Genomic DNA, 11,796 nt, shown 5'->3' with positions numbered 1-11,796 from the left:
CAGAGAAACACTCTGGTAAGGATGATTGTTCCATTGAAGCCAACCCCAGAAATCTACCACCTCTGACCAGCCCTTTGGAATCCATCTTCCTGCTGCATGACCCAGACAGCCGCTCAGCTGCCCCAGGGACTCAGGGAGGGTACAGAAGTCTTCACACTCAACGCCCCCCCAGCCCCCCAAGGAGCTCTGCTGGTGTCTGAGAGGGCACGGCCAAGGGATGGGCACCGTAAGAGAAAGGGGCAGAACCAACAACCCAGCCGGTGGTACGGGGGCTTACCAAGAACTCAGCCAACCAAGGAGCAGACAAGACAGGATATGCGACTGCAGGGCCCTCGCTGACCCGGAATACAGCTGTATCCAGCTGTTCTGGTTCCAGCAACGCAGGGAATGGAGGCCTTGGGCTTCGTACTGGCCACTCATGCCTGTGGTGGCCATCAGGGTATCCGGAACATTCAGTGGGGCACACGAGTCACCGACAGACTGCAGGGTGGGTGTGCTGGTCCTGTTCCTGGCAGACTCTGGCGATCCTATAACACACTGCCGCCTCTCCCCCTGCTGAGCCTCTAAGGTGCGCCCATCCTGGTGTTTCAATCACGGCATCAAGCAGCAGAGACAGCTCCTTCTCTGGAAGCTTGTTTATTTATTCTTGTTGGTCCACTCAAACTGAGTTTTTTAGCAATAACCCTACGGACATGACAGCAAAACAGAGACTTGTTTGTACAAGGAGTTTCTTCAGGGGATTTGTGAGTTCTCTTTCAACCTGGCTGATTAACAAATACCCTCTTCCCTCAGACCTGCTCTGTCACAGAGACAATCAGTAACGCTCCGGCCTCTGACAACAGAAAGCCGAGGTGGAGCCAACAAGCTCCTCCAAGCAGCTCCTCCTAAAGCAGCGGCACCGCTGGACCGCACAGCTGGGGCTGAGTGCCACGTCCCGGCAGTGGGCAGAGCGGGCACCGGGAGGACCCGGAAGGTCCCGGGAACGAGCCACGGCATCCCATCAGCCACGCCTGAGGACCCTGCAGCGAGATTCCGCCCTGAGTGTCCGAGGAAGGCCCAGACTGCTCCAGCATCCAAGCGAACGGCCACAAACATGCCACTCGAGGCCGAGCACCCAGCTTCTCTACCAAACCCAGCCCACGTCGACCGAAAGGGTGCCGTGCCGCCTGGGCCCCAGCCTGGCCTCTCTCTGATGGCCGGAGCTCCCGCAGGCACAGCCCCCAGAGTGGGGCTCTGGCAGGCAGACGAGCAGACAGGATACCATCAGGGGACAGGGTCCTAGTTCTAGTCTGCTGTTGAGAGCCCACCCCTGCCAGGCTCCATTCCAGAGGCTTGCCAGTCTGACAGCTGAGGGCCCACTGTCGAAGCTGGTGGGGGCTGAGCAGCGGGAGAAGGCTGGGCGAGCGAGGGGCCGTTTCTGGGGCAGGTCAGCCCTGTTCTTCCATGACCACCTTCCCGGGCCAGGCCCTGCTCTGTCTATTAGCATCCAGGCAATGATGCGGATGGCCTATGGGAGGGAACAAATGGGATGTTGGCCCTGTTGCTAAAAACTAGAAATACCACGTTCTCATTGTAGCAGGTATTTAAGATGAAGAAAGGTACCAGGTGTGACTTCAAGGCCGAAATGCTGACCCCAGCCATGCACCCTGGAGCGGGCACCGTTCCGTATGTGCACGCACCAAGGCTGCCACCGTGATGACCCCCACTCCACGGGCGCTGGACAGCAGCACCACGTGGAGACAGTGGGGTCCCCGACCTCAGGCTTCCCGTCCTCCTGCTACTCTGCCAATGACAGCCTGGAGCCTGAAAGGGAAAGAGCAGAGAGGGGCTCTAGCATCTCTTCCTGAAAGAGGCTAGTGGAGCAGTTCTGAGTCGTCGGGGACATTCACTCAGAGGCCCCCGAGCACAGCCAGCGGCAGAGAACACACAGAACCGCCCAGCCAACAGGAACTTTATTTCAAACATCGGCAGAGACACAAAGCGTGTAAAGGTGGTCGGCAGGCTGCCACCAAGAACTTCTGGAAATCAGAGCTGAGACCTCCAGGCCGACAAAGTACCATCAACCAGGACATGCGGCTCCTTGTCTGGCCAAAGGGAAACCGCCCACAAAGCACCCGCGTGCCACCTCGTCTTCCAGGTGCCGCCTGCAGTGGGGGGGGGGGGGGGCCTCGCCCCAGCACGGGGCCCCGCCACCACCACCAGGGCAAGCGGGCCGCACAGATCACCACCTCGCTGCGGCTGCGCCCCAAGGCCGCTTTATTTTAAATCACACCCTGTGATACCGAGGGAAAGCAACTGCACCTCACACAGGTTAACTTCTGGGGGCGGGGGGACGGCGCTCAGGCCAAGTCGTCGCACAAAGCGTCTGCCACGGCGTGGGCTGCTCTCTTCCCGGCGTGGGGCCCCACGTTGTCCAGGGTGAGCTCTACCCGACACTGGTGGGGCCCGAGCAGGCCGTCCGCAAGCCGCTCGGCGGGCAGCACCGTGCGTGCGGGAGCTGCTCCGTGGGGAAGGAGGGGGCGGGAGGGAAGCACGTTGAGCCCAGGACGGCGGCCTGGGTCTGGCAGCTCCAGAGGCCACCCGCTCACCGCCTGATGGGGCGATCACGGGCACCAAATTTAAAGAAATCATATGGCGAGGGCATTCTTCACTCCATCCAAGAAACCAACACGGCGCCGCTCAAATGCACTCCACGTACGAATGTTCTTTCAAAAACTTAAGCTTGCCTCGAGAGCACATCTACAAAGCAAAGCCAAATTTTAATAAAACTTCAGTAAAGCCATAAAGTCTCTCATTACCAGTAAAAATTAGGACTTTGGGAGCCAACTAACCCCCAAGCTCTAGGTCTCCTGGCACCCCTCACCGGCACGTGCACCACACTCACCCCCAGCCTCCCCGCCGCTGTCCTCGTCCTCGTCCCCGCCCTCGGCGCCCTCATCCTCGTCGCTGTCCTCTTCGGAGTCCGTCTCCTCCAGCCACTCCTGAGTTCCTTTAAAGCAAAAGTGCGCATTCGAAGCTTCAGCACAGTGGGGCAGCCCCCTCACAAGACTCCCGGTGTGGAAGCGGCCCGAGCCCCGGCATCACCGCACGCTCAGAGGAAACGCATTTTCTCTTGGTCTCCGAGCAGAGGTGGGGTGAAGGAGACTGACGGGCGAAGACACAAGACCCATACAGAGTTCTCTCCTGCTCCCCAGCTCTAGCCTGGGCTCGGTGGAAGATAGGAGTCTCTCACTGGCCACAGAGGAACTTTCCCCAAGTGTGGATTTTAACTTTGTTTCTAGTCTCTGGGCTTAAAGGAGTGGTGGCTGTGTCCAGCAGCTGCCGGGGAAGGACACAGAGGCGAGGGACGGAGCAGTCTGGACCAGAGCACAGGAGGCCTGGAGGTGCCCCAGGTCCTGGGCCGGCTCCCCTCACGTGCTGAGGCGGCTGTCCCCGGACGAGGGGCTCTGTGAGATCTGCTCTGGACAAGGCCCCTGGTGAGCAGCAGGACGGGTCTGAGGCTCATCGGAGTGCTCGAGGAGGCAGCCCACCCCCCTCCGCTCCCAGAGCAGGGATGGACGCACAGAGGATGCAGCCCCTTGCCCACCGCGGGCTCAGTGGCACAGGGCAGATCTGAGGGGGCGCCTGCTTGCAGGCAGATGCGACAGAGACGCTTTGCTGGGGTTCCCGCCCCAACCTGAGGAGGAGCGTACCTCCACCCCAGCTCACCTGGATCCATCTCCACCAAGGCCGTCCACTCCTGCATCTTGTGCAGATCTAGGCGGTACAGGTCGCTGAGGGTGACCTGGCGGTCACCTGCCTCAAACATGCCTCCGTACAGGTAGAGCTGCCCGTGCTTCACGGTCAGCATGGCGTTCGAGCGGGGGCTCGGCTCCACCACGGCGCCGCCGGCTTCATCAGGGCTGTCCTCCTCGTTGGATGGGGGCTGTCCAGCCGAGCCCGGGGCAGCCAGCATCTGTTTAATGGTCACCACGGTCCCGTCCTCTGTGACCACCTCTCTGACCACCTCCAGCGGCTCCTGGGCACCGGCCCCCCCCAAGTCCCGCTTGTCAGCACCTTCGGGCTCTGCTTTTTGGCCCCTCCTACGTTTCTTCTTCTCTGACTTAGGTCCCTGTTGAGAAGAAGCAAGGCCATGCGTTTTAGCAGCAGACAGCGGTGAGCAGGCAGAACCCCTGGGCCCCAAGGGGGCTGGGCCACAGGTGAAGCACCTGTTGCGGTTCACCCTGGGGGCACAGAGCCTCTGCCTGCGTGTGACCCCTCCAAGAAAAAGGCAGAGAGCGCCACGCATCCAGACACTGGCTGCACGTCCACCCGTTTTCCCACAGAGACTCTGCAACCAGAGTGGGGTCTCTGCCGGAGTGGGGTCTCCGCCAGAGTGGGCCACCTCCTTCGGCGTCGGGGCCGCTGACCCCATCAACTCCTCTAGATCTGAAGCCCCAGTGGGACCCCGCTGCTGGGACGGCCACCCATGGTGCCACTGTGGAGTGAGTGGAGGGACATGGGCGTCCCTGCCCACGACGACAGTAAAGACGCCGAAAGCTCCCATGGGCCCCACACACACAGGGACTGGGGAGGCCCGGGGCAGCTTGAAGCCTTGCCAAAAGAACCGGCTGACGCGGCAGAAGGAAAGCAGGTGCAGCCCTGCATCGGGGTGCACACTTCGGGGCCCGGCTCTACCTTCAGCTGCCCCGCAAACCAGCGGTTCCTGGCGGCATCATAGAAATGCAGGTCATTGAGGAAGTCCCCCTCCAGGCTCTCCTCCTCTTCCTCGTCACACACACCCCCGAAGAGCAGTGTCTGATGGTTCGGGGTCACAGCCACCGAAAAGCCAGACCTCGGAGTGGGCTTGGCTCCTGCAGGATTAATCCGGGTCCAGGCCCACCTGCCTGCTGGAGGAGAGGGAACACAGGGTAAGAGTTTGCCGGCCGAAGGCTCACCCAGGATCACCGACCCCAGTGAATGGGACAAGCGGAAACGCAAGACTGCAGGTAAAAGGGCACCAAGTTCAGGCATTCTGAGCCCTCTGCAGAAACAAAACACAGTTCAACACGCCCCCGAGTTTCATCCTGCTCCTGAAGGTCCTGCGTGCACTAAGTAATGTTTCCACATGCCCTCCAGACAGCCCCTGGGCCAACCACGCCCCAGGGGCGGCTCTGAGGCCGGGCGGAGAGCGAGGCGGGCAGGCCGCAGTGCTGGGAGGGCCTCACGCCGCGCCAGGCCCCGCGGGGGGGCCGGGGGACCGAGAGAGCTGCTCCGTGCGGGCTGTGCGCACTCGCCCACTGCTCAGAACCGCAGACGCTCCCGCAGGCAACATGCTCACTCTCGCTCTCTCGGCACGTGCCTGATGAACGTGGTAACGCTCAAAATGTGACCCAGTGTGAAGCATGGGGGATTATCTTCCCACCACATCTAGAAAAAAGAACCGAGACTGTCCTTTTATTGAACGTTTAAGGAAAACTGAACAGAAGCAACAAATGGCCAACGTCGTACCATGTCGTGCCCACCTGTTGTTCATCAGCACACAGCACAGCTGTGACTCCGGGGGGCACCCAGTACTGGGCCACGAGGACTACTCCTCACAGCCAGCACGTTAACGTGGTACGGAAACAGAGAAGGAAAAACATCAGAGTGCCCTAGCTCACAGTGCACCACGTGCTTCTTGCTGGCGGTCGAGGGCCTGATGCCCGGGTGCACAGGTTGAGCACACGGGCTCAGGGTCCGGTTCCAGCTCCGGCTCCCTGATGTGCACACCAGGCAGCTTTCTCCTTGACTCCAAACCTTGGTGCCCACTGAGGAAAAGGCAGATGTCCTCATCGGTCACTGCAGGGCAGCCTGGCTGACTTCCTGAGAAGTGCCCGGCTTCACGGAGGTTAGGGTGGGAGAGACGGAAGGGTGCTGCGTGCATTCTACAGCTTACGGCCTCACGGGGCGGGTGAGAGGCTTGCTGCGGGTCCCAAAGCAGACCCAGGACCAGACTGGATCACCTGAGTCTAGCCCGGCCTGCTCATCCCAAGTCTCACAGGCCACCACCTGACTTTCTGAGCTTTAGAAAGCAAACGGGGGGCCGCTGACCCACAAGAACCATGCCCAAATCCCACATCCCAGCAGCCACTTGCTCGAGTGAGAACAAGTCAGGGAACAGCTGACAAAGAGTGGCTTCCACTCGCTCTGAGGTCGCTGTCCCAAACACCCGAGGGTGAGCACTCCTCAGCTGTCCCTGCTGTGCAGACACTTAGGGTTATTCAAGAGCACCCGGCCTGCCTGCTCCGGTGAGGACTTGCCCATGACTCCAGCACAGTGTGCAGGGGTTCGCCGCCACCCTCCCTTCCCCCAGCCCCCCATCCACAGAGCAGGAGGGCTCTCGGGTCCCTGCCCTGCTTCCCGTAGGAGCCCGTGGCCCACCCCCATGACCCAGTGCATGTACCTTCTCTTCCGTCCTCAGGCTGCAACAGGAACATATCTGAATGCTGGGTGCCTCTGTCCACATCTTTCTTGACTCTCTGCAAAAGGAACAGGGAGTTGTGAGAACTGGCCAGGCGCCACCTACAACACCCTGCCCAGCTCCCTCAAGCTTGTGGTCTGCCTCCCTACTGGGGTGCAGGGGGGTGGGGGGCACCCTGGGAGCCTTCGTTCGGATGAGCCTCAAAGAAAATCGGAACTACGACCCGTTCAATTCTGACCTCATTGAGCAGATGTAATAAAAAATGTTAGTATGACTTATTAACCAAGAATAGATTTTGAATGTTAAGAATTCACCATTCTAACAAGAACTGTCGTGAGCTCCCAAGGCTCTGCAGCGACCCTGTTCCAGGTGGAGGGGCCCTCCCCCGAGGCCATCATGAAGTTCCATCGCAGTTCCCGTGTGTCCCCAACCCCATCATCTTTCAATTCATGTGCTCAGACTTCCCTGCAAGAATGACATTCACACTTGCTGCCCAAGCCAGCCAGGTGCTACCACTTAAAAACTCTTCTGAGGGGCGCCTGGGTGGCTCAGTCGGTTAAGTGTCCCACTCTTGGTTTCAATTCAAATCATAACCTCAGAGGCGCCTGGGTGGCTCAATCGTTGAGTGTCTGCCTTTGGCTCAGGTCATGATCCCAGGGTCCTGGGATCGAGCCCCACATTGGGCTCCCTGCCCGGCGGGAATCCTGCTTCTCCCTCTCCCACTCCCCCTGCTTGTGTTCCCTCTCTCGCTGTGTCTCTCTCTGTCAAATAAATAAATAAAAATATTTAAAAAAAAAAAACAAAAAAACCCTCTTCTGAGCGTCGCCAGCAATGAAACCAAGGTTTCTCAGCCCTGAGCCCTCCGCGTCACGTCAGCTGCACTGGCCCAGACTCCCCATCTCTGCCTTCCCTCAGGAGCCGAGAAGTCGCTGCTCAGCTGTGCTGCATCCTGGGTCTCCCTGAGGTCTGTCTGACGCTTCTCTCAGCACTGCTGGGGCTGTGGGCCCCACAGGTAAGGCGCCCTTCCCCTGTAGCACACCAGGGGTGCACGCTGGCGCCCAGACTTTCCACTGCTGCTGATCCCGGTCACCTGGCTGTCACCTCTGCCCCCTCCGAGTCTGCAGCTTTCCACAGCCCTCTGGGGAAGGACATCACTGTGCACAGCCCCGCTTGCGGAGGCGGAAGTCAGACTCCAGCCCTCGAGGGCGGAGTTGGCTACATGATTTCTGTGGAATTCTGCATAGGGATTTGTCCCTTTCCCCTGATTTATTTACTCATTCAATCATTTGCTTATAATCAAATGGACTCACAGATTTTTATGTTCTACTCTGGGCTGTAATCCTATCCACTTTACTTACTTTGTTGCTAAAACAGTTCCAGCTTTGGCCACTGGAAACCCTTTTGGTGGCTCCTGTGTCCGTCTGACACAGCCCGTCATGTGGGTTTCCTATAAGCACACCCTTAGGTTGGGGCACCACAAGATCCTCCAGCCTCATCCCGTACGTTTCTTGACCCAGGCCTGGAATCCGCCATTTCCCTGAGGAGCCCCAGGTCCTCTCACTGGTCATGGTTAGAAACCGCGATCTGGGCACCAGGAGTGCTCGCTGCTGCGGTTACTTCTACCCCCCCGCCCCCCAAACGCAAGACAGGATCAGGAAATATGGACGCATACTTCCTTTCCTTTCAAACACAGGTGTGCGTTTACTACAGGGGGGAGAAGCTGGTCTCCTTTTGGAAAACAAAGCCACAATCCCACTGTCCACAGACTGGACATGTGACCTGACTATCCTAAAGCCCAGGAGGTTCAGGATCGGCCCTGAGTGGGGAATGGCCTGCATCTCCGGAAATGAAAACTGGGGGTGCGCCTCTCTGGTTTTCCTTCCGGACACATCTGCAGGATTCAAGTGAGGCAATGCCTGCACGTTATTCAGACAAGATGTTTGCACAGCGGGAGGGGCTACCCTTCCACACCAAAAGGCCTGGCACGTGCAGGAACTGCATTCACAGCCAGAGGCCCTGCCCGCCGAGGGGACCTGGAACGAGTTCAGTGACCGCTCTGTTGCTAGAGACGTAAGTTACAGCGGAGCCGCACCCCCGCGTTGCTGCACCCGCTGACCTGAGAGCTGCGGCAGTGGCCAGAGCCTTCTAGTTAAGGGGGATCTTCTATGCTGTACCAATTAAACACCTCCTCCCAAGGCCCACGAGCCAGAAGGCTTCCCGAGAAGGGCGATGCCACAGCCCGGGGCCACAGCCTCGTGCCGGCTGGCGCGTGGGCCAGGGCTCTGGCTGGACGGGGACGGGCAGCCCTTCGGACCAGAGCCCACTGGTGCCGGGGCCCCCACCCCACCAGCTCACTAACTCCTCCCGTACAGCAGTTACTTTTCCTGAAGTGCAGGGACGTGCCCCAAATCCAGTCTGCAGTCCTCACAGGGACCCACAGGGAGCTGCCCTGTGTGACGCTGCTGTCGTGCTGCGACTCCCAACGGGCACGGCCAGGCGCCCACGGGATTCAACGGGCGCGGCGGAGGAAGCAAGTCTGCACAAGCCTTGGGACACGTCCCCGTCCCACCTCGCAGTGTGACGTCCCGTACAGCGTCTCAGCCTCTCTCTGGGGAGGGGCACTTGGGTGAGAGGCTGAAACTGGATGCATTTTACAAAGAACGTACTCCCCCGCTCACTCGTTTCTGTCCACTGCAGAACTAAGGGAATCCATGGAACCCAAAGACACTTTCGACAGAGACGTGTATCAAGCGTTACAACGTTACACTGAAAAACAACAAAACTATCTCCAAAGTGACTACGAGTGTGACTGAGACCCAGGCACCTCCTCCCACTGCACTCACACTCTGCACTCGGCTCTTTGAATCAGCAGCTCTAGCTCCCTCGGCCTCAGATGTGGAGATGGACTCCCTTCAACCTCCTGGGCCACCCCAGTTTCAGGGCAATCTGACCCCAGCAAGGGGCGGTAACGGCTCTGAGACGAGTAAGGGCCCTGCGCTGCTGCGCTCTGAGGACCCTTTGTTTGTCAACTGTCCACTCTCTGGGGCCTTCCCCAGTTTGTCCCCAGAGGGTGGGGAGAGGTTCCAGACAGAATGGCTGCAACCTGGTTGAGAGTCAAAAGTGAAAAGGACCATGTGGAAGAAGCACCTTCAAGGAACCCATGTTCCCAGGGCCAGCGAAAGCACCGTCCTCAGCACATCCCCACCAGGGCCTGCGGGGACAAAGGAAGACGCCACACGCCACTGGGAGAAGGTGCTCCGCAGCTCCTGGGGAGGGGGTGGGGCGGGGCAGGGCAGGGCAGGGAGGCCCATGGCCTTGTCGCTCCTGTCCTGATGGCTGAGAACCAGCACGGAACCACCCACAGAAACTACCCCGTGTGCATGAGACGTCCTCCCCAAAGGCAAAGAGGAGCTACTGTAAGCCAAGCCATGAATGCCGGGCTCACGAGTCCAACAGGTGCAGACGGCCCTGCCCCCTCTCTCGAAGCAGCCAGCATTGCCAACCAGCCACCTGAGCATCTTGGCAACGGGAGGGCCTTTTATAAAGTTAGCAAAACTTCATCCTGGTTCCCTGGATTCACAACAGCAGCAAGCTTTCAACACCCGGCCCGGGACAGCTGAGGTGCCCAGGTGGACCATCTGTGATACACGAAACCACCAAGAGGCCGTCTCTCCCACACCTCACAAGTTCAGACCCTGCTCTGCAGGCCGCCCCCGGCCACTTCCAGGGCATCTACACTCGATGCCGTGTTTGGCGGCTGTCAGCTCACTGCCATGGTGCCCGACCACGCCTGCCCTGGGTGGGGACACCGGGCAGGAAGCAGCACTCCGCCAGTCCAGGCTGCAGGACCGTGAAGTGTGTTCCAGTAAGGACTCAGGCAGCCAGTCACCCACTTAGACTAACACCCTAATATCCCATAGCAGCCCCAACTCCCATCTTCCCCTGATTGGGATAAATCCCCCATGGATCCAAACAGACAAGCTCTTCATTGTGATTCAAACGCCAAAGGCCTGGAGCAAGTGGTCACTGAGTGAAGTGGATTCAGCTTGTCCACACCCCTAGCCACTGTTCCTAGTTGGAGAAGAGCAGTTGTTGAGAAGGAGGCACTATTTTGATTAAATATCCTCTTTAAAGTGGCGTGAGCGTCACAAGGTTCCCTTTTGTATCCCGTCCAGTTCACTCTATGAAGCACAAGATGTGGGCACAAGCTTGTGGCCAAAGCAACCTGTTTCTCGGGCCCTCCCATCTATCAAACATCTAGCTAAGGCCAGAAAACCAATATCCTCTTTCCAGAACAAAGGCTGACCACTTCCTGAGCGGTAGGGCCATGACTCACTAGGGTGAGAGGGGTGGGAAGAAGGCGGAAGCGGGACACCCCCCCAGTGCAGGACGGACTCCTTGACTGCGTCATCCCAACCACCAAGAGGCGACCTGCTCGGCCCCCCAAGTCAAAGGGCCCATTCCATATGTGGAAAATGACATTTAAAACCACAATGAGACACCACACATCCGCCAGAATGGCCGAGAATAAAAAAGACTGGCGGGGGGTGCCTGGGTGGCTCAGTCGTTGAGCGTCTGCCTTCGGCTCAGGTCATGATCCCAGGGTCCTGGGATCGAGCCCTGCATCGGGCTCCCTGCTCAGCGGGAAGCCTGCTTCTCCCTCTCCCACTGCCCCTGCCTGTGTTCCCTCTCTCGCTGTGTCTCTGTCAAAAAATAAATAAAATCTTAAAAAAAAAGGTAGAGGCCGCTCTACCTTGACTAGCGGCATCAAGGGTTGGCAAGGGTGTGCGCAACCAGTGCGGGAAGGGCTGCAACACGCTCCACCCTGTGACCCAAGCAGTCCTGCTCCTGGGTCTCTGCCCAAGAAACCAGAAGGTAGAGCCACACAGTGACCTGCACAAGAAACTCACAGCAGCTTTGTTCATAATGGTCAAAAACTGCAAACAGCCTGGTGTCCACCAATAAAGAACTGAGAAACTGTGTGTCACAGCGGAATACTGCTTGGCACGAAGCAGCAAGCAACTAAAACGTGCAACGTGGTCAGATCTCAGAAGCACGTTGAAGGAAGGACGTCTTCCTCCACCGAGCACATCTGTCACAAGTCCTAGAACAAGCACGTCGAGGACAAGGTGAGACAAAGCAGAGACCGGCACCTGCCTCCAGGTGGGGGAAAGGGCATGGCAGATGAGGGCTTCCAAGCACCCGCACACACACCTGTCACAACCAGCAGGTACACACTTAAAATGTGTGCACGTGACTGCAGAGAAACTGTACATTAAGAATGGCACGTTGAGGGGTGTCTGGCTGGCTCAGCCGGAGCAGCATGTGACTCCTGAGCTCAGGGTCAGGAGTCT

The 11,796-nt window shown here is 58.7% G+C and overlaps 1 protein-coding gene across 4 annotated transcripts in view; it reads right to left on the bottom strand.

Annotated features, from left to right (window-relative positions):
- Positions 1 to 1,935: 1,935 nt before the first annotated feature.
- KLHDC4 (kelch domain containing 4) overlaps positions 1,936 to 11,796 on the bottom strand; it is a 51,729-nt gene continuing 41,868 nt past the window's right edge. For 3 of the 4 annotated variants that reach the window (XM_035024635.1, XM_035024637.1, XM_035024638.1), the window contains 5 exons: positions 6,425 to 6,500; positions 4,678 to 4,889; positions 3,709 to 4,111; positions 2,885 to 2,989; positions 1,936 to 2,739 (listed from right to left, as the gene is read on the bottom strand). In XM_035024635.1, coding sequence (XP_034880526.1) covers positions 2,717 to 2,739; positions 2,885 to 2,989; positions 3,709 to 4,111; positions 4,678 to 4,889; positions 6,425 to 6,500 — 819 coding nt within the window. In that variant the 3' untranslated portion in view covers positions 1,936 to 2,716. The remainder of the gene's footprint in view (positions 2,740 to 2,884; positions 2,990 to 3,708; positions 4,112 to 4,677; positions 4,890 to 6,424; positions 6,501 to 11,796) is intronic. The other variant, XM_035024636.1, reaches the window with a different exon arrangement.

The sequence above is a fragment of the Mirounga leonina genome, unplaced genomic scaffold (assembly GCF_011800145.1).
Source record: "Mirounga leonina isolate KUSES-001 unplaced genomic scaffold, KU_Mleo_1.0 Mir_180, whole genome shotgun sequence".
In the NCBI taxonomy this organism is placed as follows: domain Eukaryota; kingdom Metazoa; phylum Chordata; class Mammalia; order Carnivora; family Phocidae; genus Mirounga; species Mirounga leonina.
Note: the sequence above shows the minus strand (reverse complement) of the source record. Positions and strands in the feature narration are given on the sequence as shown.